Source organism: Geotrypetes seraphini, chromosome 15, assembly GCF_902459505.1.
Source record: "Geotrypetes seraphini chromosome 15, aGeoSer1.1, whole genome shotgun sequence".
NCBI lineage: Eukaryota > Metazoa > Chordata > Amphibia > Gymnophiona > Dermophiidae > Geotrypetes > Geotrypetes seraphini.
This window is the reverse complement of record NC_047098.1, coordinates 3,872,842-3,898,726: the sequence shown is the minus strand read 5'-3', so window position 1 is coordinate 3,898,726 and position 25,885 is coordinate 3,872,842. Positions and strand designations below refer to the sequence as shown.

General features: G+C 42.0%; 1 protein-coding gene across 3 annotated transcripts in view; it reads right to left on the bottom strand.

Annotated features, from left to right (window-relative positions):
• RAP1GAP (RAP1 GTPase activating protein) overlaps positions 1 to 25,885 on the bottom strand; it is a 196,077-nt gene that overhangs the window by 26,747 nt on the left and 143,445 nt on the right. For all 3 annotated transcript variants that reach the window (XM_033922754.1, XM_033922753.1, XM_033922755.1), the window contains exons 7-16: positions 24,714 to 24,817; positions 21,847 to 21,925; positions 19,833 to 19,886; positions 14,131 to 14,214; positions 11,734 to 11,834; positions 8,209 to 8,338; positions 5,244 to 5,399; positions 4,363 to 4,434; positions 2,568 to 2,654; positions 1,448 to 1,588 (exon numbers count right to left, since the gene is read on the bottom strand). In XM_033922754.1, coding sequence (XP_033778645.1) covers positions 1,448 to 1,588; positions 2,568 to 2,654; positions 4,363 to 4,434; positions 5,244 to 5,399; positions 8,209 to 8,338; positions 11,734 to 11,834; positions 14,131 to 14,214; positions 19,833 to 19,886; positions 21,847 to 21,925; positions 24,714 to 24,817 — 1,008 coding nt within the window. The remainder of the gene's footprint in view (positions 1 to 1,447; positions 1,589 to 2,567; positions 2,655 to 4,362; positions 4,435 to 5,243; positions 5,400 to 8,208; positions 8,339 to 11,733; positions 11,835 to 14,130; positions 14,215 to 19,832; positions 19,887 to 21,846; positions 21,926 to 24,713; positions 24,818 to 25,885) is intronic.

The window sequence follows — 25,885 nt, the reverse complement described above, 5'->3', positions numbered from 1 at the left end:
AAGCAAATGGAAAATGGTACAGTGTATTTATCAAAGAAGGTCTATGGAGCTCTGTGCAGTTCCGACATTATGTAATGTGGTGGCCTGCTAGGGGCAGTACTGACATGCAGCCTTACTGGGTCAGACCAATGGTTCATCTAGCCCAGTAGACCACTTTCACAGTGGTCCATCCAGCTCACATGTACCTGGCAAAAACCCAAATAGCAGCAACATTCCAGAATCTCAGAGTAGCAAGATTCTGGAACCCCCAAGAGTATCAAGATTCCATGCAGAATCTCAAAGATAGAAAGATTCCGGAATCCTAGAGTAGCAACATTCCATGCGGAATCCCCAGAGTAGCAACATTCCATGCGACCGATCCAGGACAAGCAGTGGCTTCCCCCATGGCTTTCTCAATAACAGACTATGGCCTTTTCCTCCAGGACTATAAAGGTTACCCACCTCTCATTTAGACTGTGTACATTCTTAATGCTGAAGGGAAGTGATATGCTGGAAGCTACCGTCTTTAGCTATCCCTTGATCTTTCTTTTCCAAATGGAAAATTTCAGCTACTTAAAGGGATGCTCTATCAAAATTTCTATTGAAAAAGGAAACCAATATGTTTCCAAGAATCCTGAACTATAAGGATTGTATGACCACCCTTTTCAGATACATAAATATAGAATTACTACTACTACAACTATTTCTCATTTCTACAGCGCTGTGCAATAGACAGTTCTTGCACAGAAGAACTTACTATCTAATTTGGACAGAAAGTCAGGACATATAGGGTTGAGGACACAGGTAATTTTATGGTGAGTAGAAATTAGGAGCTGAAAGCAGCATCGATTGTTTAAGTATTTAGCACTTGCACGTAAACACTATTATTGGAGAGAAAAATGCCTTTTACTGGACCTAAGATAAATATCGATAGTTCACCATTTTATGACATTTCTCTCTATTTAACATCAGTGATATTTATTGGTTTACCTTGATGGATTTGATTCAGTTTGGCATTACCCATTGTCAATGGATTCTCTTTTTATATCTTGATCATTAGTCTACATTTTCATAAAATATTTACCCCCCAGGTAAGGTATTTAAGTTGAGCGGTAGACATTGGTTCAAATGGAGGCTTCATCAACTGGAGGTGGTTTGACATTGAGGCAGCCCAGGGAGGAAATGCATGGGACCACCAAATCTACTCCTGGGCCCACCCAGAATGTAATTTTGGCTATGCTACTGCAATAGGGGAAAGACCTCAGGCTGGGACATTTTAGTGAGGAGATTAATTTGTGGAATGGCTAAAGTAGTTGGGATGGAAGGCGCTCTGAAGAAAGATCTGAATTTTCATGATCTCTAAGCCTGCTTCTCTCATAGGTCAGTTTGCAGGCTGGCAGGAGGTATACAAGAAACTAACTATCTAAAAATCTCTTCCTGTCTGCCGTTTTAATCTTGTCTTACTCACCTTAAAGGACTCAAAGAAACCACCGCCTCCTCCTCCTCCATTCTCCATCTTATCATCCTCATTGCCCAGTCCCATCATGGACTGGCTATTAACGTGCAATTCCTCATAAAGTGTCTCCAGCAGAGCCGAACGGGTGCGCTCCTGAAGGAGAAGACAAGTGGGGAGAAGGGGTGAAATGAGAATGGAGCAATACAAGGACGAACAGGGGAAGAGCACTCTAACAAATAAACCACACTGTGGAGTGGTGGACCAAGGGACCACAAAAAAATATGAAATGTTCTAAAGCAAACAATGTGGACCCAGACCCTGGACTTCCAAGAGTTAAAATGGAATAATTTAGTAATACCACTTTCAAACACAATATCACAATGTAGTACAAGTCAAACACAATTCAGGCAAATAAAGTCACTGTGTTGTATGTTGCTGTATTCTAGTGATCTGACCCTACACGGGCCGTGTTTCAGCAGTGTTTTGCATTCCTCAGGGGTCCTTTGAACACAGCTAAAATAACAGCAGCATCACAGAAACACCTGCAAAAAAGTCCTCTTGTACTCCTACCATGCTGGCTGTTATTTTAGCTGTGTTCAAGGGACCCCTGAGGAAGGCAAAACACTGCCGAAACACGGCCCGTGTAGGGTCAGATCACTAGAATACAGCAACATACAACACAGTGACTTTATTTGCCTGAATTGTGTTTGACTTGTACTACATTGTGATATTGTGTTTGAAAGTGGTATTACTAAATTATTCCATTTTAACTCTTGGAAGTCCAGGGTCTGGGTCCACATTGTTTGCTTTTGAAACAAGGGAAGAGACAGACAGAGGTTGGAAAGAAAAGAAGAAGCACAGGTAGAGAAAAAGGGAGCAAGAGAGACAAGTACAGGGGTGAGAAAGAACAGAGGGGGTTAGAGAAGTAATGGGAAGAAACAGGGAGAAGAGAAAAAAAAAAGAATCAACTAATGACCTTTTCCAGGACTCAGAATTCCTTCCCTTTGAGTCCAAGGGGCCCTGTGCACCCCCATGATGGCACCGCAATGATAACATCAGCCTTATAATGAATTGGCAAATCTTTGCCTCTGTGAATGTCCTTTCAAACTATTCGAATGTGGCTTCTTCTTACCTCCAACTTAGCAAACTTCTCTGCCTTGTAGCAAGCATACTCTGCATTAATCAACTTTGTCAGAAGGAACTCCTGGAATTCATGGCCCTGCAGACACCCCCCCCCCCCAAAAAAAAAAAAAAAAAAAAAAAAAGAAGAGGAAGAAATTCTTAATTCACATAAACTTTCACAAAATGTCAGAATGAAAACATTTGCAAATGGTTAAGCCTTAATGACCCTTTGCAGTTTGCTTTTTCTTCAGAGACTTTTGTGCTAAGGGCCAGAAAGTACCACCTTGTCGTCTTCTGTGAGCTTCATTTCATTTCTGATGTGTCAGAGGAAAGGCTTGTTTTGAGGCTGCCTCCTGCTGACTGCTGTGCTTTGGGTAAGAAAGAGAGGGAGGGAGTTCATGGCTCAGGACTGCCACCTGCTTCTGCCACTAAGGGGATTGAGGGAGGAGGGCTTTGCAGCTTAGGACCGTTGCCATGCTGGTATTTTGGGTTGGGAGGTGAGATTCGCGGTTCAGGACTGCCGCCATTTGTAGTTCTTCGAGGATTGAGGGAGGGAGGGGTGGTTGTGTCTCAGGACCGCTGGTGCTTCGATAGGACATTTTTTTTCCCAATGGCAATTTTTTTTTGCCGGTTGTGTCTGAGACTCTACATTTATTTTTAAACCTGATCAATTAAAGGCCTTTTTACTTTCTTTTTTTTTGTTTAAATCTTTATTGATTTTCCAAAGTTAACAAAAATGCAGTACAGTATCTACACAAACCACATCAATCATATATGCATTTATAATCAATCAAAATCCCCACAACAACCCCCCCCACCCAACCAATACCTCACAAGAGAATGAAACCATGACAGAAATATCCCCCTCCCACCCCCCTCCCCCTGGGTGTGTGGGTAATATACCAACAGGATCAAAGGAAAACCAATTACAACGCATCCATAAAAGATATCAAAGGGCCCCAGATTACGTTAAATATCTTAGTATGACCCAGTATATCCGCGTTCATTTTTTCAAATCTATAAATGAAACATAAATTTGCCCACCAAAAATTAAACTTAAGGCGATTCCAGTTCTTCCAATTGCACGGGACATAAGAACATAAGAACTGCCATCACCGGATCAGACCCTGGGTCCATCATGTCCGGTGATCCGCTCACGCGGAGGCCCAGCCAGGTGCGAAAACTTAGTCACCGGTATCCCTCTATTTGCCTTCCGAGGAGATGTGCATCTAACTTGCCCTTAAATCCTAGAATGGTTCCGCAGCAATCTCCACCGGGAGAGCGTTCCAGGTGTCCACCACCCGCTGTGTGAAGCAGAACTTCCTGGCATTTGTCCTGGGCTTGTCCCCCCTCAGTTTCAGTCCATGACCTCTTGTCCTAGTTACATTTGACATCGTAAATAACTTTTTGTCCTGCTCTATCTTGTCGATTCCTTTTATTATTTTAAAAGTCTGAATCATATCCCCTAAGGATCAAGAACACGATATGGATTTCAAAGATCCTCCTTAGCAAGAAGGATGTTTTCTTTTTGTATGAAATTTTTCCATTGGATCATGTCTTTGCTTTCTGGTTGTACTATAGTTATTTCTTTTGATTTTTTTTCTATTTTACAATAATCTATATTACCATCTTGTAACACTTATTTAGTACAATTCATGTAGCCCAAGATATCATCTTGTTGTTGACCTTGATTTTCACTCATTTTTCTGAAATATAATCTGACATGCAGCAGAGTCTTCCATGGCGGGCTGGGAGGCGTTTTCTGACCTGTGCTCTGCAGCAGTGGGGCTCTCTATCCCTCTTACCTTTCTGAAGATCGCCGGGTCAGGGAGAGAAGGACCAAAAAAAGGCACATCGTCTCGGGCTGTAACCGACACCTAAAACGAGAGAGTAACCAAGGGACACAAATACAGAATATACTGTGAGCATCAGGAATAGCCTGTACTATGCAGCTCAGGAAAGGCCACGTGACCAAACTGGCTAAAATTAGGGTAGTCAGTAATAATTCAGCCAATATTCAAAATGATTTAATTGGCCAGAAACAGCTGCCAACCAGTTAAATCACTTGTTTGCGGGTAACGGTCATTTTCAGCGGTTAGCTAACCTGAGGGCATTCCAGGGATGGAGCCAGGTTCAGCTCCCCATTGTGTAAAAAATCCTGTTTAAATTGGGCTGCTATCTTTAAGCAATTTGGCTTATGCTGTCAAGGGTTGACTATTAACTTAACCGGCTACATGTTAGCTGGCAAAAAAATACCCAGATGCTGAATGCCGAAGCCCGAACAGGGCCTGGTACTAAATGTCTGGCAATAATGCCAGTGGCAGGCAGCAAAATGCTCAGTGCTGCCGCCAACTGAATATCGGGGTGGGGGGAATATTTTCATGATTTGGGTAAGAGCCAGAAGTCCAGCACTTGTTCATCACAAATATACAAACTGATAGTAGATCAAATCTTCCTGCTCCATTCACAGCTTTAGCCTCACTTCCCACTCAGCAAAATCCCTCTGGAATCTTGACTTATTCCATGCATTTGCCACTAGTTGATCCTCTTCCCCCCCCCCCCCCCCCACCTTTCAGTTTCATATTATGACCCTTTGTCCTAGAGCTTCCACTTGAAAGAAAATGCTGCCCCTTGACTGTTCTGCTTGCTCTCATATTCTCTCTTTCCCTTTTCATTCCATGTTTACCTTGTAAAGCGTGTTCTCCGTACACTTGTTCTCCAATTGTACCACAATGTACGCATGCAGAAAATTGGAGGCAATCATGTCGGGCACAAAGGGCGTGTTCTCATCCTGGAAGACTATGGCTACGATGTCATTTCCTATGTGACGCTTCCTCTGCAGCTGAACACACAGACAAACCATTAGACCTTACTGTTTTCTCTTTCTAAAGCCCTGCCCCTTCTCACAGTTCCATAGCCAATCGGATCCTTCTACTGGCGCATAGTCTCAAATCCTTTGCTTTGATTGGAAGATACCAACAATGGGATTATTTCACTAAGACTTGGTGAAAGACAGACATATTTTTTGCAAATGGCTGACCCAAGGTTCCCACTGCATCTGGGTCTCCGATCCTAATAAATATCACAAGCTAAGCAAAATCCTTTGAAGTGGGGGGGGGGGGGATATTTTCCCTTTTTGATTTTGTCCCCACAAAATTGATTCAATGTTGCCACAGTTCTTGAAACTTCTATGCTTTTCTTCTTATGCTACATATGTTCGTACTTAAATGAACACTGCATTTGTGTGTTTGCTGATGCAAAATGGCTTACAACAATAAATTAATGCAATACAAGCAAAATATCAAAAAATATATAAACATCTAAAGATATTCCAATATAAATAGCGTTATCAGAGACTCATTAAGGCAGGTTCCTAACACGGAGAAAAAGACCTCAGTGTTTCCTGGGGGTCAGTCCAGGAAACTACTATGACAAATACTAAGTTGTCATAGACAACACATCCTTGGTCATAAAAAACTCTGTGAAATTACTGGCAGTATTATTATATTGATAGAATCTTTTGAAAATAAATTATGGGGGAATCATTCAGGGCTGGCAGCAGATTAATCAGGCTTGACTGGACATGAACTCTCCCAGCAGCAAAGATAGCTCGGCTCTGCTGGATGCCCGGTAGAAATTCCCCTGATGCAGCGTATTGGCGAAACAGGGCCTGTCGGGAATAATGAGATGAGGTTTTAAACTCAATTGAAAATTGCACCGGGAGAGTGTCTTGAAAATTGACAACGGAGCTGTGGTGATCTTTCCCTTATTGAAGATAAATGCGGGTTTCTTAAAGTATTTTTGAATAATTTATCTTTGAAAGATTCTATCAATATAATAATACTGCCAGTAATTTCACGGAGTTTTTTATGACCAAGGATGTGTTGTCTATGACAGAATGACAGCTACAAAAGGATACAACAGACTGAAATGGTCACAATAACCTTAGCCTGAAAAAAAGCTTTTTTACTCTCTAAAGATAAACTAGAGATTTCTGATTTCAGCATTACAGTAGCATATTCATGGAAATTCAGTGTTCTGACCAAGAGGATTTCAACGTTATCAGTTTTTAATTTAATATAATTAACAAATATTCTATCTCAAATAGTTCTCATATTAAAGAATGAGTGATAAAGGGAATAATTAATCCCCTTTTACAAAGCCATTTAGGCTTTTTTATTGTCGGCTGTGGCAAAATTACCTCCGACTCTCATAGAATTTCAATGAGTGTCAGAGCTAATACCACCATGGCCGGCGATAAAAAAGCCTAACGTGGCTTCGTAAAAGGGGGGAAGGGGAGGAAGAGGGACAAAAGTAATAACTATTCTCATAAAAACTTGACCTATATAAAGTTTTTCAGATTATATAGGAAAGCCCTACACCAGTCTACAATACTATCATCTATGTACAGAAGGAGAAATTAGGTTCTTACCTGCTAATTTTCTTTCTTTTAGTCCCTCCAGACTGGCACAGAACGGATGGGTTTACTCTCCTCTGCCAGCAGGTGGAGACTGAGAACACATTGACTTTTGGCTGTAGTTCAAGTGGGCTTTGCAGTCCCATCTACAATCAGTCTGTTCTCAGTCTCTAGGAGGTGAACTATAGAAACATGATGACAGATAAAGGCCAAATGGCCCATCTAGTCTGCCCATCCGCAGTGACCATTATCTCTTCCTCTCTCTAAGAGATCCCACGTGCCTATCCCAGGCTTTCTTGAAATCAGACACAGTCTCTGTCTCCACCACCTCTATCGGGAGACTGTTCCTCACATCTACCACCTTTTCTGTAAAAAAAAAAAGTATTTCCTTAGAATACTCCTGAACCTCTCACCTCTTAACTTCATCCTTGCCCTCTCATTCCAGAGCTTCCTTTCAAATGAAAGAGACTCAACTCATGCACCTTTACACTTGTAGGTATTTAAACGTCTCAAAAATATCTCTCCTCTCCTGCCTTTCCTCCAAAGTGTACAGATTGAGATCTTTAAGTCTGTCCCCATACGCCTTATGCCTGTGCAGTCTTTCTCTTTGATAGTTAGGGCTTGTTGGATTTGATTAGTGACTTTTATTGCCCCTTTCTGCTGTCAGGACAGAGCTTGGGGGGACTATTTCGGGGGTCCATCCAACCTCGGGGGTGCCACACTTGAAGGGCCGAGTCACTTCCCCCATTTCCCATACCTCCCCAAATTATTTTCTTAGAGGAACCTCGGCTGTATGCCTTGCCACACACAGGCAAAGACTACAGCTTTGAGAGCCAGTGGGGTCTGAACTCAGGTTTACCAATATTAAAAAATAAAGGACACTGGTCATTTAATAGTCTAGCCTCTTCAGGCTCATATTTCACTGAAAGGAAGTTAAAGGGAGGGATAGATAGATAGCAGGACATATAGATAGAGTAATAGATATATAAAGATAGATAAATATATATCACCTCTGATTCATTGAAGATGAAGGGCAAAATCATTCTTACTTTATCAAAAATAAACACGTTACGTTACATTTGTATATTGCCTTCATTTGCAGAACTAATCAATTGCTGACTTTGCTGTTCCTTAAAAATGAATAATTACAGAGGGATGGAGTCCCTGTGTAGGGATCACATGTATGGAACAAACCCTGATTCCGCAGCGTGACTTCTGAGCTGTTCTCCAATACCTGCTGGGCATCTCCCTCTGTGTAGGGCAGTTTTGTTGACACGTGGAACATGATTTCTTTACTCCGAAAGTTACAGTAGACAGACTCAGTGCCCGTCTGGCAGTGGTTCACATCCAAGCCACCTCGGAACCTGCACCAGAGGAAGGGACGAAACAAAGCCTTACATATGACCAGGGTCAGGGGAACCTGGGGATCATCTTCACTTGTTTTTGCACTGCCCCCACCCTCCAAAACTAACAAATAAACTCACACTGGAGGCAATTTTATAAAATCGTTTTCACATAGTTTAGCCACATGTGCTCGTAAAATAGTCTTTTATACAATACTGACAGCCATAAAAGTAGGTGCAAGGACATCACAGTACGTACTTTATTCGGTTTGGGTGGACCTTGGGTGAAGTTCGCAAGTGTGCACATAGATTGTATATATGCACCTATTTGAATAATCTAGATACACATATTTATAACTGCTTGAAAGCTGACTTAAGTGCTCATGACTGCAAGGTGGGATCAATTTCTAAGCTTATGCAAGTATTTTATAGACAGCAATCATAAGAACAAAAGAATAGCCTTACTGGTTCAGATCAATGGTCCATCAAGCCCAGTAGCCTGTTCTCACAATGGCCAATCCAGGTCACTAGTACCTGGCCAAAACCCAAGCTGTAGGAACATTCCATGCTACCGATCCAGGGCACGCAGTGGCTTCCCCCATGTCTTTCTCAATAATAAACTATGGACTTTTCCTCCAGGAACTTGTCCAAACCTTTCTTAAAACCAGCTACGCTATCCGCTCTTACCACAACCTCTGGCAACACGTTCCAGAGCTTTAACTATTCTCTGAGTGATAAAAATTTCCTCCTTTTGGTTTTAAAAGTATTTCCCTGTAACTTCATCGAATGTATCCTAGTTTTTGAAAAATCGATCTACTTGTACCCATCCATTCTACTCCACTCAGGATTTTGTAGACTTCAGTCATATCTCCCCTCAGCTGTCTCTTTTCCAAGCTGAAGAGCCATAACCTTTTTAGTCTTTTCTCATATGAGAAGTGTCACCTAAGTTTCTTTAAACACTAGTGGTTAAGTAGGCACCTACTTACCCTCTTAACCTGGTTACCCTCACTGTGTTAACCATTTCTTAAAGGGCAGCAAAATGATAATTTCCAAATATATTTATGGGGGTAAAAAGTGATTTTGAACCCAATTTTAGAAAGAACACAGAGTTTCCCCTGTATTTTACAAAGGCTCTGCCATACGCAGAGCCTCCAGTAAAACAGAGGTGGACATGCATGCATCTGTCTCCCCACATCTGCGATTTTAGAAACCCACACATGGGAAAAAGAAAAGCATGCTTTGTCCCAAAATACACAACAGCTCCACCCTCCCAAACTTGAGAGCCCATGTGGGTGCATATGAAGCCACGAGTCTCAGATGAAACAAAAAAATTCACAGTTCCCACCTTAGCATTATGGGGACAGGATGTATAACAGCTTCAGGGCATACACAAAGGAACGTTGGTGTGCCAAACCTTAGGCCTGCCCACAAACAACAGGTCAATGGCTGGTATGGGCTGATTTGCCTTAGTGCGACATACAACATACGCAACAGATAATTAAACTAAACTAAACTAAACCTTAAGTTTGTATACTGCATCATCTCCACAGAAGTAGACTCGGCACGGTTTACAAGAATTGATATAGAAAGGAACTACAATGAAAAGTAGAAGGACTTAGTAAAGAGAAGTTTAGAGGGACTTAGTATAACGAAGAGGGAGGGGTCATTACATTTTAGAGAAAAGCCAAGTTTTCAAATGTTTTCGGAAGAGTTGGAGTGAGGTCAGGCTTCGAAGCGGGGTAGTAAAGCTGTTCCAGAGTTCGGTGATCCTGAAGAAGAGGGAAGTCCCTAATTTTCCTGCATGGGATATGCCTTTTAAAGAGGGGAAGGATAGTTTGAATTTTTGAGTGGATCTGGTGGTGTTGGGATTAGAGGAGTTCCAAGATGGTGGAAAAAGGGGAGGAAGGATGCTGTGTAGAGATTTGAAGGTTAGGCAGGCGCATTTGTAGTGAACCCTAAGGATTACTGGGAGCCAGTGAAGCTAAGACAGAAGCTGGGATACGTGGTCAAATTTGCTTTTTGCGAAGATTAGTTTATCCGCGGTGTTCTGAATCCGCTGGAGTCTATGAAGGCTTTTTTATGTTAGGCTTAAGTAGATGGAGTTACAGTAATCCAGTCTGGAAAGAATGATGGATTGTACGAGGACAGCAAAGTGTTGTTGATGGAAGCAGGATCTCACTTTCCTTAACATGTGAAGATTGAAAAAGCATTTTTTTACTAAGGAATTAAGGTGGTCGTTGAAGGACAGTGTGGAATCAATGATGATGCCCAGAACTTTGCTTGAGTGCTCAAGCTGCAATGTGGTGCCAGAGGATAATGGGATGAGGGTGGGTAGCTGATCTAATTTTGGGCCGAGCCAAAGTAATTTTGTTTTAGTCTCGTTTAATTTCACTTGTACGGTGAGGGCCCAGGATTGGAGGTTCGATATACATGAAGAGATGTTCTCAGAGAAATTCTACAAGCTGTGCGTTTCGTTTAGTGCCACACCCAAGGCCTGCTTATGCTCTGCCCACTTGGCCACCCCCTCACAGTTGCATGCTAAGGGGCTGATTTTATAGACGGCCCCTAGAAAAATGGCACTGGCCATGTGTCAATCACACTTAGGCACTGTTTACAGAATCGCGGCTAGCGGTGCCTATGTAAAAACTTGGGCACCTGAAATGTAGGTGAGGATTTTAGGCACCTAAGCCAAGCTCCGCACATAGAAACACCCACTTAGGCATTAGATACCACTAAGCGCCATCCGATAGGAACCTAATGACTAATTAATTTTTTTTTCCACCAATTATTGAGGCTATCAAGGGTATTTTGTCAATTAAGTTGGGCGCCAAACTTGAGGCACCCTTTATAGAATCAGCCCCTAAGTAACTTTGGCGTGTCCTTTACTGAATAGCACTTAGAACTTGCCTGCGTAACTGCCAATTACGGGCTCCTCTGACATGTGGAAGTGCTAGCACTCTACACTTGGCGTTTAATAGTAGAGGCCAAGTCAAAGAATGGAAGTGAGGTAGGGTCATATGACCAGCCTATGTATTATCTATCACAACGTTTTCTTGTCAGATCCAGAATTTAGCTGCTTCATGAAACATTGGCAGAGCTATTCTAGTACACAGAGAGTGAGCAGGGGTAAATTACAGATCGCTGGAGCAAAGATGGCATTGCCCTTATCACAGTCCAAGTCATTATCAAGCTAAAGAAATATTTATCTGCAATTCTAGATTCTAGATGATAAACTGAATGAAATTAAGGACACTTTAGAACACCAAGTGACACAGGTCCACCATACAGAAGACTGCATCTCCTGCCAGGATGACAGGGTGGAGGCCTCGCTTCAAGCTGCGGAAGATCCTCACCAAGAGGGTAGAGGATCAGAAGGAATCATATCCACTTCAGCGTGCTTGCCTTTACACACTCACCCTTTGAAATCTTGCAATTTGACTGTCTCACCCAGGAAATCCAGGAACTCTTGGAAGGCAGGGCTCTCCTCTGTAGTGCTGAACAGTTCTTCTTCAGACATCTGCAGCAGAGGACAAAAATGCTGGTGGGTTAGCAGAAGGCGTGTGGGACTGATATCAGTAATTCACCAAACAGAGGGGGGTTGAGTCAGAAAATATCCTAGGAAAAACCGGCCCTCATCTCTTCAATAGTTTCTATTTAGTTTCTTGTGTTTCTTGCTGTGTGAAAGAAATAAACAAAATAAATTCAGCAAAACTTAAAATCAAAAATAATTGTGAATGTGGAAAGACTCGGCTCTTCAGGGGATCTGACCAACTCAGAATCCACCGGACAATTTCCTGCTGAAGTGACACCACTAATATCAAGGCACAATGCATGTCATCCTCCTCTCCACCTTAAAAGCATGAAACAGCTTGTTATTTATACGCTGCTTTTATGATTGAGATTTAGTATTTATTTATATTTATTTATTGATACATATTGTTTTTGCATTGCCTGTTTCACACAGTTTGAGAGAATCCTAATCCTCCTTAAAACCATACCCCCACCAGACCACCTGAACAGAGCCAGGGCTGGGGAACTCATAAGAGTGAGGTCTGGCCAGGGATAGTGCTGCCCGATTCACGATTCGAATCAGTTCACCGATTCACTTAGGGTGAATCGAGTCGAATTGGTTCAAAACAAAAAGAACCGGCTTCCCGATTCGACTGACCCTCCCCCCTCGCCCCCTAAAGCAGGAGGCCTTTAGGGGGACAGGCAGGCTTTCAGGGGTAGGATAGGCCTTCAAGGGGGGGGGGAGCCTTCAAGGGGGGAGGCAGGCCTTCAAAGGGGGGGGAAAGGTTTTCAAGGGGGGTAGGCCTTTAGGGGGGACAGGCAGGCCTTCGGGGGGAAAGGCAGGCCTTCAGGGGTGGGATGCAGATCTTTAAGGGGGGATAGGCCTTCAGGGATGGTGACACAGGCCTTCAAGGGGGGACAGACCTTCAAGGGGGGGACAGACCTTCAGGGGAGGGGGACCCTGGTATATAAGTACACGGAGGGAGGGAAGAGGGGGTTCAAAGAGATGTGCATATGCCAGACTTTGGGGAGGAAGAAATGGGTCTGAAAATAGAGGAGAGGGAGAGAGATGATGGACAATGGGATTTAGGTAGGGAAGAAACAGAAAGGGAGAGAAGTTGGATGCAAGGGATGGTGTGACAGAGATACTGGATAGGAGGGTAGTTGGGAAAAGAAAGGGAGAGATGGTGGACCCTGGGGTGGTGGGGAAGGAGAGAGAGATGCTAGATGAAAGGGTAGTTAAGAAAAGGTGGATCTGTGGAGGGAGACGAAAAAAAGGAAAGATGCCAGACCTCCTGGGGAGGGAAAAGAAATGGAAGGGGAGGACAGAGATGGAAGATGGATGGTTAGAACAGAGAAAAAAGAAAGAAGGAGACCCTGGCAAGCAACCAGAGCCTGGGACCAAGAAGAGCCTGGGACCAACAAGATTTGAATATTGACCAGATAACAAAAGGTAGAAAAACTAATTTCATTTTCTGTTTTGTGATTACAATATGTCAGATTTGAAACGTGTATCCTGCCAGAGCTGGTGTTAGACCGCAAACGTGAGCTAGGATTTAACAGAGAGAGGGAAAGTCTTTTTTGTTTGTTTATTTTGTTTACACCACAGCGCCAGTGTGGTTAGGAGAAGCCATAGGGGGTGAAGAGGCTGTAAAATAAACCGACCAGGATGTTTGAAAAAAACCCAAAAAAAACCCAAAACAACAAACCACCCAATTGGGCAGGAAAATCAAATCGAAAAACCAATTCAATAGGCTGAATCAAATCGAATCAAATTTTTTTTCCTGAATCGGGCAGCACTAGCCAGGGAAGATAAAAAGCTGGAGTGAGGTAAAGTCAGGGAGAGCCCAGAACTGGAAGAAGGAATCTTCCAGAGCCTCTGCTAACTGCAAGGTGGGACAGGCTCTCTGTTTTGTGCTTGAATCACTGTTGTGAATAAAATCGATTTTTGCTTGTTCTTGAAACAGCTTCAGTTTGTTTGTTTGTTTAAAAGCCTCCCTGAGGCTCAGAGCTCAAATACTTGCCCACACTAACACAGGGTGCAATTTATGTTTCCTTAGAAGAGCCCCCTACAACCTACAGAATTTCCCAAGGTCTAACATTTTCAAACAGTTGATTGCGCTGATAACACTGAAAAGGGCTCATTTATCAAGCACCATGCCACTAAAAGGAAATGCATCAAAACCACTTTAAAACAAGCTGATTTGCCATCAGAGCACACACTGCACTGAGAACTCATTTAGGTTGTGATAACTTCGTATAAAGATACTGAGAGGTCCTTAGAGCGATCAGCATATACTTACTTGTCCAAATCTCTGATATATGACTCCAAATTTAAAATTATTGCTGATTACATGTTCATCAAAGGTGACAATGAGTCTTGATGCCTGGAAAATAGTCAGTAAGAGCACAGAATGAATACTTCTAGCCCTTAGTAACTAGCAATCATTAAGGACAATGAGACAAACGTAGAAGCATAGAAAAACGACCATCTGGCCTATCCAGTCTGTCCATCCAAGTCATCTATTATCCCATCCTTTCCCTTAGAGAACCTATAGGGTCATTAAAGAGAAGGGATTAGGCTTACAGAATATACTCGAATATAAACCGGGAAGGAAGGGGGCTGGGTGCAGATCTGGGCAAGGCACTTGAATATTAAGTCGCCCGACTTATATTCGAGTCAACCATTTTTCCTCCTTTTTGGGGGTCTTGACTTATATTCGGATCGAATTATATTTGAGTATATATGGTAAGTATTAATCTCATAATAAGCAACATTAAAAAGAGCAAGGCCTAGTAGTCTTTATTTATAACCACCAAAAGCTTCATTTTACATCAAATTTAGAGGTTGGAACTGAGATGTGCTCAGTTAGGGTGGTGTTTTAGAAATGGAGCTGTTGAAGGAGCAAAGTGAACGGCACAAACCCTGCAGTTTCCAAGTGGAGGTGTCGTTTTTGCAACTTCTACATATAGCTGAGTGCTGCCAATTAAGTAGAAGGTTGCTATTTTAATGCAGATTCATTTTAGTGCTGGAAATAACATGGAATTAATCCCTTGTGTAAAACACTGGCCATAATGAACCCTTTTAAAATATATATATATATATACATGCCATTGGGAAGGTGTAAATTCTGACAGAGAACATTTTCCTCCAAACTTTGATGGAGACTTTAGTAGATGGAACCTAAGCATAGAACCAGGCAGAGCTTTAGGTTCTAACCCAGCAATAGCTAAGAAGAAGGAAAATTTAAATTAAGTCAGTAATTTAAAGAGGGGGTAGGGTTGGGCAGACTGGATGGACCATTCAGGTCTTTATCTGCCGTCATCTACTATGGGAAATCATGTGTAGATTTCTTGTCCTGCCCCCTTGAAATCGCTATATATTATGGATCTCCCCATGAAACAGCAGCTTTCTAAAATTGGTTTTTACATGTGTATTTTCATGTGGGATCTGCAAATACGGCTTCTGAAGTCACCATAACAAACTCTGCTCTTAATATTTATGCCTCAGGAAGGGCAAAGAGAGAGCACCAGGCTTGCCAACTTCTGGCCAATGCTTCTTTTGGCCATATAGAGTGCTTTTCCCCAAAAACTGAACTCAGGGTCTTTTTGCCAATAATAATTTTTATTTTACCTTTTCTTTGGTAAATCAAAATTTGAAAGTGAATTCAAAATTAATTGTAATATCAGAAAACATAAAACGAGAAAATATGCTCTTAAGTGGAGCAGAGTGACAGCATGTTAGCTTACAGTCAGCCAGTCTACGCTTCCAACTCTGGTCAAAAATCCGACTCCTTCCTTTACCCTAGCCCCAATGTGAAAACATCTGTTGATTCTCAAAGGGAATTTATTAACCCATTGCTATGGGAATTCTAATCCAGTCCCAGGTTTCTTATCTCTAGGTGGTCTGCACAAACCAGACAACCTCTCTAATACCTGGAGAAACCCATCTGGCGTTCCACAGGGGTCACCATTATCCCCACTGCTCTTCAATGTTTACATATCATCACTAGGCGGGCAGCTGGCCCAGTGGGGTATAAAATTATTCAGTTACGCAGACAACTTTACAATCATTATCCCGTTCGCTACTTCTCTCCCTGAAGCTACCCCCATGGCAACAGAAGTACTAAACTTGATAGAACAATGGACAACAGAATTCAGACTGAAGCTTAATTCAGAAAAAACTAAATTCTTTGTAGCCTCGCCACATCCACTTGTCACCACAACATCACTGTGCATCAACAAACTCAGCTACCCCATTCAACCTACAATGAAGGTTCTGGGGGTAATACTGGACCAAGGCCTAACCATGAAAGACCAAGTGGACTCCCTAGTCAGAAAGAGTATTTTTACTCTCTGGAAGCTTAGGTCCGTTAGAGCATACTTTGACGCTTCATCTTTCAGAATTCTGGTACAATCTCTAATACTAAGCCATCTCGATTATTGTAACATCGCCCATCTGGCAATCTCTCAGAAGAATATGCAGAGATTGCAACTGGTGCAGAATGCGGCGGTCAGGTTGATCTTTGGGTTGAAGAAGTCCGATCACATAACCCCTTCTTACCGACTCCTATACTGGTTGCCGATGGAGGCACGTGCGAAGTTCAAGCTGGGATGTTTCTGCTTTAAGGTACTATCTGGTTTAGCCCTTAAATATATAACTGACCTCTTCTCCTTCTCAACCAATAGACATACAAGAAGTACACACCTCAAGTTCGTCACCCCATCGGTTAGAGGATGTAAATTAAGACACCATCAACATCTTCTCTCTTATCAAGCAGCATTATGGGGAAAAGACCTGGAAAAACTAATTATACACGCAAATAGCTCTGGTGAATTTAGGAAACATCTAAAAACATACCTGTTCTTGAAGTATCTAGGTAGTACACAATCTCCCAACTCAATCTCTCCCATAACAACTGATCCCTTAAACTGTTAGCCACTAATCTTCAACTATGTAAGTTCCACTCAGTTTGTAGCATCTTTCTAATCATTGTAAACCGCACAGAACTTCACGGTCCTGCAGTATATAAACTGTTATTATTATTATTATAAATCTCCCTCTCAGGCGCCAAATTCCCAATGCTATTTTGTCTTCACATGCGTACCACAACCTTTGCTCGAGGCCTGGTTATGATGGACTGCATTCCACAACTCCAATTCAAGGTCTGTTCAAGACAGACATGGCTACCATGCTGACTATAATATCTATATAATTTTTTTCATAACTCACTTCCCAAAAATGGTTTTACTGACAGCCTGACAGGGTTTTACTGCTAACTCAGTCATATTTCAGTTGAAGAGTATGGGCACATGCAAAATTTCTTGCTCCTGCCAGAAGAGACACATGATCATCTTTGGCCTCACCTTGCTTGTGGTCTGTTCATTAGAGGATTTTTTAATGGGCAGTTGGCAACCCTGAAGGGGAAACACACGCTCTTATCAGTCAGCTGTCACAAAGGAGGCACACCTAGCTCTCAGTAAAGACACAGAGAGAGTACATTCAGATCTCGGTAACCAGCTGTTGATATGCAGAGAGAACTCCCAGTTCTCAGTAATTAGCGGTTAATTAAAAAAAGGTCAATATTCAGCAACTAGTGGCCAGTACATACATTTACTACCGTACTCTGGAACTGATCTATTTTGAAGCAATTTCCAAAGCCATTTAGCTAAAAAAAAATGGGTTGGCTGAAAACTCTTACCCTGCCCCACCCCAACAGCTAAAAATCACACACAGGGACTGCCCGATATCCAAAATGATTTAAAGGGTCCAGAGAGGCTCCTAGCCATTCAAACTGCTTCTCTATGGCTAACCACAAATATTCAGTGGCATTTAACTGGCTAGAGTCACTGAATATTTGCTGTTAGCATATGAGCCAAAACCGGCTAACTTGTGGGCGTTCCAGGGGCAGAGTTGGCACTTTACCTTGCGGTTCAAGGTGGATTACATAAGAATTGTTATGATATTAAGAAATACTTAGGGAATAGTTTGAACATTTTCTGATTTGCTAAGGAGTAGTTGGTATTGCAGGAGGAATTCAGAGCATGTTTGGCTGTGTTATATTGGTTTGATGTATTTTTTGAAGAGTAGGGTTTTTGTTTCTTTTTTGAAGGTTTTGTAGTCTGTGGTCAAAGTCAGCAGATTGGTGAGTTGTTGGTCCAGTTTCGCTGCTCTGGTGGCCAGTAGTTTGTCATATATTTTTCTTCGTTTGACATGTTTGGTTGGCGGGTGTGTGAATATTGTGTGGGTTCTCCTGTGTCTGGTTGAGGTGGATTGAGTTAGTCGATTGTTCCAGTAGGTAGGGCTATCTCCATTTATAGCTTTGAATAGTAGGCAGTGGAATTTGAAGTGCATAAATTGGGTTGCATAAAAAGAGGTCCTACCCAATGTGGTTCATCTTATGTAGTTAGGGTCTGAATAACTGCACAAGTTCTAGTGGCCAACATATAACCGGATAGTCAATCCTGGCGCCTGGACGTGGCTCAGCATTGAAAATACAGAAACACAGCCAGTGGTGGACATAAAAACACTAATTGCTGCTAGCTGAATATTGGCAGGAAAGTTCACAACAGGGCAGGTGATCTCCAGTTTGAGCTCCAAGTCAGGTCTTTTGTTCCCCTGGTGAGCTAGGGCTGGAGATCCCGTGAAGGCACTTTTCCTAGTTCCTGGGAGACGAGGAGTGGGGTGACATACGGAAGTCAAGTCTATAAAGGGGCCCCTGAAGGGCGCCTAGATGGAGCTTATTCTATAAAAGTAGGCCCCTGCTTTCCTTAATCGAAAACTAGAGAAACAAGAGTACATACATGAGCTGATGCAAATGCTCACACCTAGATTCCAGAGATATGCCCTTAACATATACAGTAGCATGTACGGTACACATCACACAACAGACCATAGGCAGAATTTTGGCATTTACACATGTACATGATGGTATTCTAATCATTTACATCAGCATGTTTACAGAATTACTTCCCCCTGTTGTCAGACAGAGGGTCAATGATTGCTGGGTTCTAGAACGAGGCCTAGTGCACGGTCTCTGGCTGAGGCCTACTCACCTTTGGGAAGAATCGAACATCGAACGATTTAAAACAATCTAAAGACATTTTTCTTTAAAGATGCATTTGACTTACCAGTTTCCATCTTCTATCACAAATGTTAATTCCCCCACCTAATTGTATTAGCCTTTTATGTCTTTCCATCCTATTTAAAATGATACTTCCTGTAATTCTCGTTAGTCCGTAGTGTCCATGTAAATATATATACTGTTTTTATATAATGACAAATGTTTGTAGGTCCCCCTTTTGTTATATTGTTTTTTAGAAATTTGATAAGCGGGATAACACATTTTAATAAAACTTGGAAACTTCACTGCAATAACCAGAACTATAAAGGCAAATACAATTGGGGAAAAATCTCTGGGTTCTTTGCAAATTAAGGCTCATGACAGATCCCAGACCTGGTTTTAAATGAGCTGCAAATACAAAGGAGCAGAAGGTCAGCTGCCAAGTTCAAAAATGCTGCCTGAGCTTTCTTGCGATCTGTACAGAGACATTATGCTATTCGCAGTTGTCCTCCATTCACATTCTATTTGCTTTTTAGACTGTCACCACACAATGAACAGAGAATTTCAAGGGATTGAGATCATTAGAAAGGTTGCTGGATTTTTCAAATAGAAGCACACAGTACAGATCCCGAAGGTGTTCCACTATTTAACCTTTTCCATTGGAAAAATTGACTACTTAGTCTCATTTTTTCTTTCCCATGCTTTAACCAGTTACCAGTTCACAACAGATCATTCTTTTCTGTCCCATGACTTCTGAATTTCCTGATTCTTTCAGCCAGCTCACCCTAACATAATAGATAATAAGGCTGAAATTCAACCTCAAAATGGTAGTAAATGGGAAGCTTTCCTCTTTCTGTGTCCTGTTCTCAGCTCTGAGAAAAGGGAAGAGAGGAAGGAAAGGATTCCCAAAACTCCTGCAGCGTTAACCCTAAAAGTCTTACCTTAGGGTACAAAACAGGATAAAATCGATCCACATTGACATCTTCACACACTAACTGAAAAAGAGAAAGGGACAACATTAATGTGAAAGGCAAGGAATAATTATAATTACAGTGAATCTAACCCAGTCACAAGTGCTACTTATTGTTTCTACAGCAAGTAGTCTGTCAAGCCAGGTCTAAATCTTTGCATATAAATTAGACCCAACCTTCAGAAAAGCCCTTTTAGGCACAAGGACTTAGTCACATGAAAGGCGATTCTATAAACTAGGCCCTAACATTTACGTATATATGCGCACCCAAGTGCTATTCTGTAAATATTTGCAAAGGGGAGGTTGTGGGAGGGACACAGGAGTGGAGGATTAGTAGAGTGGGATCAGAACCAAGGGCACCGGGTTCAGTTCCCACGACAGCTCCTTGTGACTTAACCCTCTAAAATTAACGTAGCCCCTGCATATAATATGTAAACTGCTTTGATTGTAACCATGGAAAGGCCATTTCCTTATGAGCCTAACTCCATGGCAGGGGTAGGTACCGGTGCCTAGATATTACATGCACTAATGCCAGATAATGGGATGTAAGTGCTTTAGTTTTGGTATAGAATAGAATAGTTTTGGTATAGAGCTCTTGTTAGTAATTTGCAATTTATCTTTAAAATGCAGCAGGTGATCTGGGAAATTATAGATCCGTGAGTCTGATGTTGGTACCAGGCAAAATGGTAGAAACTATTATGAAGAACAAAAATTACAGAACATATACATAAGCATAGATCAATAAGACAAAACCAACATGGATATAGACAAGGGGAATCTTGGCTCACAACCTACTACATTTCTTCAAAAGGGTGACTAAACATGTGGATAGAGGTGAGCTGGTCGAAATTGTGTATCTGGATTTTCAATAGGCATATGACAAGGTACCTCAATAAAAGACTCCTGAGGAAATTAAGAAGTCATGGGATCGGAGGTAATGTCCTCTTATGGATTAAGAATTGGTTAAAAGATAGAATACAAAAACAAGAATAAAGATCATATCCAAACCAGATCACCCTGAAATACACATCCTCCTTACTGAAGGAATACAAAGGTTTTATACTTCCACCTAATTATGTGCAATATCCCAAACCAGTAGCAATCATGTTTTTTAAATGCCCTGCTATTACACTATTGAGTCATACACTGATCTACCAATGTATCTCATCTTCATTAAGCAATACTCCCTCCTATTCCTAGACTGGGAGCCCCTTACACAGCTCCATCCATACATTTCACACTTGCCCTAAAGCAAATGTGTACATAGGCCTGCTAATGCAGAAGTCAGTAACCTATTGTACGTTGTGTGCCACTTTTTCCCCTGATTTACATACTGTGAACAATCACATGCCACCATACATTCTCTCTCCCCAGTTCCACTGTATTAAAGTTAATATCTTTGCTTGCGGGGGTGTCCAAGCTGCACCAGATAAAGATGTTCTCCGACAAAGCCCCCTGTGCCATCTGAGCAGCGGGGAAATCAGTGGCATGCTTCTAGCTGCTGATGTTGGCACTCCGCTCACATGCTGAGTTTATGAACTGAATACACAAAGGGGGATAGGTGTCAGTAGCTGGAAATCCTCGCTGCTGAAGCCGGTACAGGGGGCTAGTGTAGAGAGCTTCTTCAGCTGGCAGGGCTTGAGCATCAACTCCAGCAACACCAGTCATGGTGCCACCCATGGAACACCTTCCACAGGTTGCCTACCCCTGTACTAACGCAACCCTGTTATATCCCTCTTGTTGTTACTAAATCTAATCTAATAGGTGCAGTAGTGAGACCATCAAGCTCAACAGATTGGTAACTGAGCTATAACTGAGGCCTGGTCTTCAGTGATGAAAAGGGCAGATCTACATCTCCCAGCCTCCCTTTGTAACAGCACTGACCTCTGACTACACGTCTCACTTATGCAACAGAGCAGTAAAAATAACACAAAGAAAAACAGAATGAGAAAAAGGAGAGAAATAAACTACAATCTGCCTTTTACCTTTGCCATCTGTACCACGTTGGGGAATTCGGTGAGACAGGAAATGGGAATGACATCATGATAGGTTTTGCTCTTTGTTCTGAAATTAAAAACATAAAGATAAGGAGTGAGTGAGGACGAAAAGAAGCTCAGGGAGATATGCAGGCTGGCTATCTGATGGGGGAAATCATCTTCGTTGGGTGGGAAGAATGTTAATATAATCCCTCAACTAAAATCCCCCTTTGTTAAATTACTACTCTTTTGCTTGGACAATGCCACTGTCAGAAGTGAGAAAATCGCACAAAAGAGCAGTGAGATTGAGGAGTAAGCATAACACAGGCTGCCACCCCATCTCATTTTTTTCATGACACTCCAAACTAAGAACAAACTAAAAACGGAGCGGGCATACCAGCCTGTTGGAATGGAAGCTTCCTGCACGTGTGACGTGGGGCTGCTTGGGCTGGAATCTTCTGGCTGCCGAGTCCCTCCTTCTGACATAACCTCCGGCCGGAAGTTGGAAGGAGCAACTCAGCTGAAAGAAGTTTCTTGTCCGAGCAGCCCGGCATCATATGTGCAGGAAGCTTCCATTCCAACAGGCTGGTATGCCTGCCCCAGAAGGTGCGAAGAGGCCGACCCAGGAGTCGCACTCGCAGGGGTTTTTTTCCTGTCTGCCATCGGGAGGGAGGACGCGAGGGTTGGGGGAATGTTGGACCGGTGATAGGGAGGGAGGGAGGGGGCTGCTGGATTCATGGGGGGTTGGGGGGTTGGAGGGGGTTGCTGTTGCTGCACCCGCATATGGGGGAGAGAGTTGCTTGGGCTGATGGACGTGGAGCTGAAGAGAAGGGAGACAGTTCCTGGATCTAGTCTGGGGATTGGGGGAAGGGAAACAGGTGCTGGGCCCATGTTGTGGGTGGAGTGAGTTGGAGGGACGGAAGAGGTGCCAGATCTACACCTGGGCACTGAAGGGAGGGGATAGAGGTGGTGGACCCATGAGAAGGGGGCTAGAGGGAAGGGGGAGAGGTGCAGGACCGGCAGGGAGGAAGAAAGAGAAGAAAAAGGAAAGAAAAAAGCTGAACCAAGGGGATGAAGGAAGAGTGAGTGAAATATTGAACATATCAGAGGGAGGGAGGAATGAGAGAGTGTGAGAGACACATTGGTGCAAGGGAATAAGAGAGGAGAGAAGCTGGACACAGAGAGATATACAAAAAGAGGGAAAAAGGTAGGCATGGATGGGAGCATAGGCTTGTGCGGATGGGATCAGATGATTTGTGGGGATGGGGATCGAGCTCGTGGGGACAGGGCAGATTTTTTTTCCCTGTGTCATTCTCTAAATCCCTATGGGTTGTCTTTACTAAAAGATAAAAAAAAGGGAAGCCAACAATAACTTGCCATCAGGGCATCCAACTGTTTTAAAGGGTTAGAACACTCTTTTTTATTTTTTATTAAATAAATACATAACCTATTATCTGTCATATAGGAAAGTGTTAGAGGGAGGATCTGGAAGCTGATAGCCAAAATCCCCAGGGTAGTATTCTCAGAAATGATCCTGTTAGAAATTAGGAAGACAAACAAATTTGATAACAGCAAAAACGGGACCACCTTTGATGCACTCCGGCATTCTGAAGTAACCCTGAAATCTGCATGTGCTAATGAGTTTTTGGGTGCAGAGCAAATGTTCCTGTGACAATCAGTTAGCCCAGATTAACTGTATGAGCCCTTAGGAGGAAATTCTAAAACTGGAGCCTAAACTTAGGTGCCTAAGTTAATTGAGGAATACTATTAGAAACGGCAAAAATCAGCGAGGTTGAAGTGCCTACCAGCGCCTAAATAAAATGCGCTGAAATCACACCTGCATAGGCAGTTTAGGCCATCGAACGTCAAAGTAGGCGTGGCAATGCCAGAAGTGGTGTTTGGCGGCCTAATGTGGTTACTTAGGCGCGATTCATGCAAAGACAGGCACCAGAAATGTAGGCCCGGAAAACCCAAGGGTGTGATTCTGAAACCGGTACCAATGCTTTTAAGGCAGCCGATTACAAAATTCAGCCCTTGCTGCTTAAACAATACTTGATGAATTGTATATTATGAATGGATTTGTTGTACACTTGTTTGAAAAATTTTAAATGAATAAAGAAATATAAAAGATAGATCTTTATTCATTTTCAGAAGTTTCAACAAGTGTACAATAATCATTCAGAAATACATTAATTAATCACTTGACATTCTTCTTTGTATTACTCCAAATAAATATTTATAAAAGAGACCCCCCCTCCCACCCATATACTAATACTTAACATATATCAATTATTATCAATCATAATCCCACCCCTCTTTATCTTATCCAATATTCAGGTGTTTAAGATGTCTGATCATTAGAATAAATAGTCAATGGCTCCCAAATCTTTTTAAACTTATTATAATTGCCTTGCTGCATAAAAAGAAAAAGAAATATAAAAGATAAATCTCATGCGGAAATTTTTAAAATGGCTATCAAGTTTCAAGTTTTATTTATTCTAGTGATCAGACATCTTAAACACCAAAGTATTGAATAAGATAAGGGGGTGGGCTTCTTATAATTATTTATTTGGAGTAATACAAATAAGAATGTCAAGTGATGAATTAAGGTATTTCTGAATGAATGTTGTACACTTGTAATTTTTGAAAATGAATAAAGATTTATAAAAAAAAAAAAAATTTGATGTGCTAATGGTAAGGGGTATAGACATCGATGTGGGCTGCCGTTAAGATGTGCTATTTTTCCCACTAATGTTTTATGAATGACTGGGAAAATAACGATAGGCACCATTGACAACATTCCCCCGTAATGCTTTAAAATTTGAGTTACTGCATGCAAAAGTGCTTCTTGGATTTTCAATAAAAATGTGCTTTACCGTAAGAGTAGCCGCAGGTGCTCCTGGTCCCCGACCACATCATACTTCACTGAGAACACCAGATGTCCTAATGCTGTGTCCATTGAATAATAGTTAAAATGTTCCTACAGAAAAGAGATCACACGTTAGAAGAAACGCCACCAAATTCTCAGCTGTACTTACATCATACCACGTCTTGCTGGTGGTAATTCATTCTAGCATTTGTATCGATCAATTCTAATCATTTACATTTCTGAGCTGCTTAATTCAAATGATTACGCGGGTAACTTAGAATCACAGTAAAACAACAACAACAAAAAAAATAATAATCTTGAAATAAGGAAAAATAAAATCAAGACAAAGGAGGGAATTCAATAAACAGTGCCATAAGATTTCAGCTGTTTTATAGAGGATGTATGCATTATATAGAATAGCGTTTAGCATAGATCCTTCGCCTAACATTTGGGCGCCGGATTTACGCCTGCTGAAACCTTGTGTAAATGCTGTATTAATAACGGTACTGATCTACCTGTACTAGCAGCTATATTGAATGTCTATTGTAACTTCCTGGGTAACTGACCCAACCTCTTGTAATGTAATGAACAGGTAAAGCCCAAATGAAAAACCTGATTAACCTAACCCCCAGTAATGCCTCTAATATTCCCATGGCCACGCCTCCTTTTCAGATATACACCATGGCCGTTAGGCACCTTGCCTTATAGAAAAGCTCATTCCAATGAGTGCCAATTAACATCAATGCCAGGTTATTGATGGTTCAGAGCTCATTATCTAATGTACTTGTGCGTCCAACCTGGTACCATATATAGAATGCAGGAGAAATTATATCAAAGCTTCTCTAAAAAAAAAATAAAAAATCAGGTTTTCTAAAAGTCAGATACTTGATGCATAATCTAACTTCTTTAGGGATGAAGTTAGGTTAAAGCAAGAAAATCCATGTTTCTATAAACTTCATCTCCCCAATTGTAGAAAACATGAAGATTATGAGAGAATCTTAAAAGTCTTTCTGAGCTTCATAAGGATTTCCCCTGTCTGTCCTGGTGGGCTCACAATCCTATCTAATGTACCTGGGGCAATGGGGGGGTTAAGTGACTTGCCCAGGGTCACAAGAAGCAGCGTGGCATTTAAACCCACAACCTCGGGGTGCTAAGGCTGCAGCTCTGACCACTGCACCA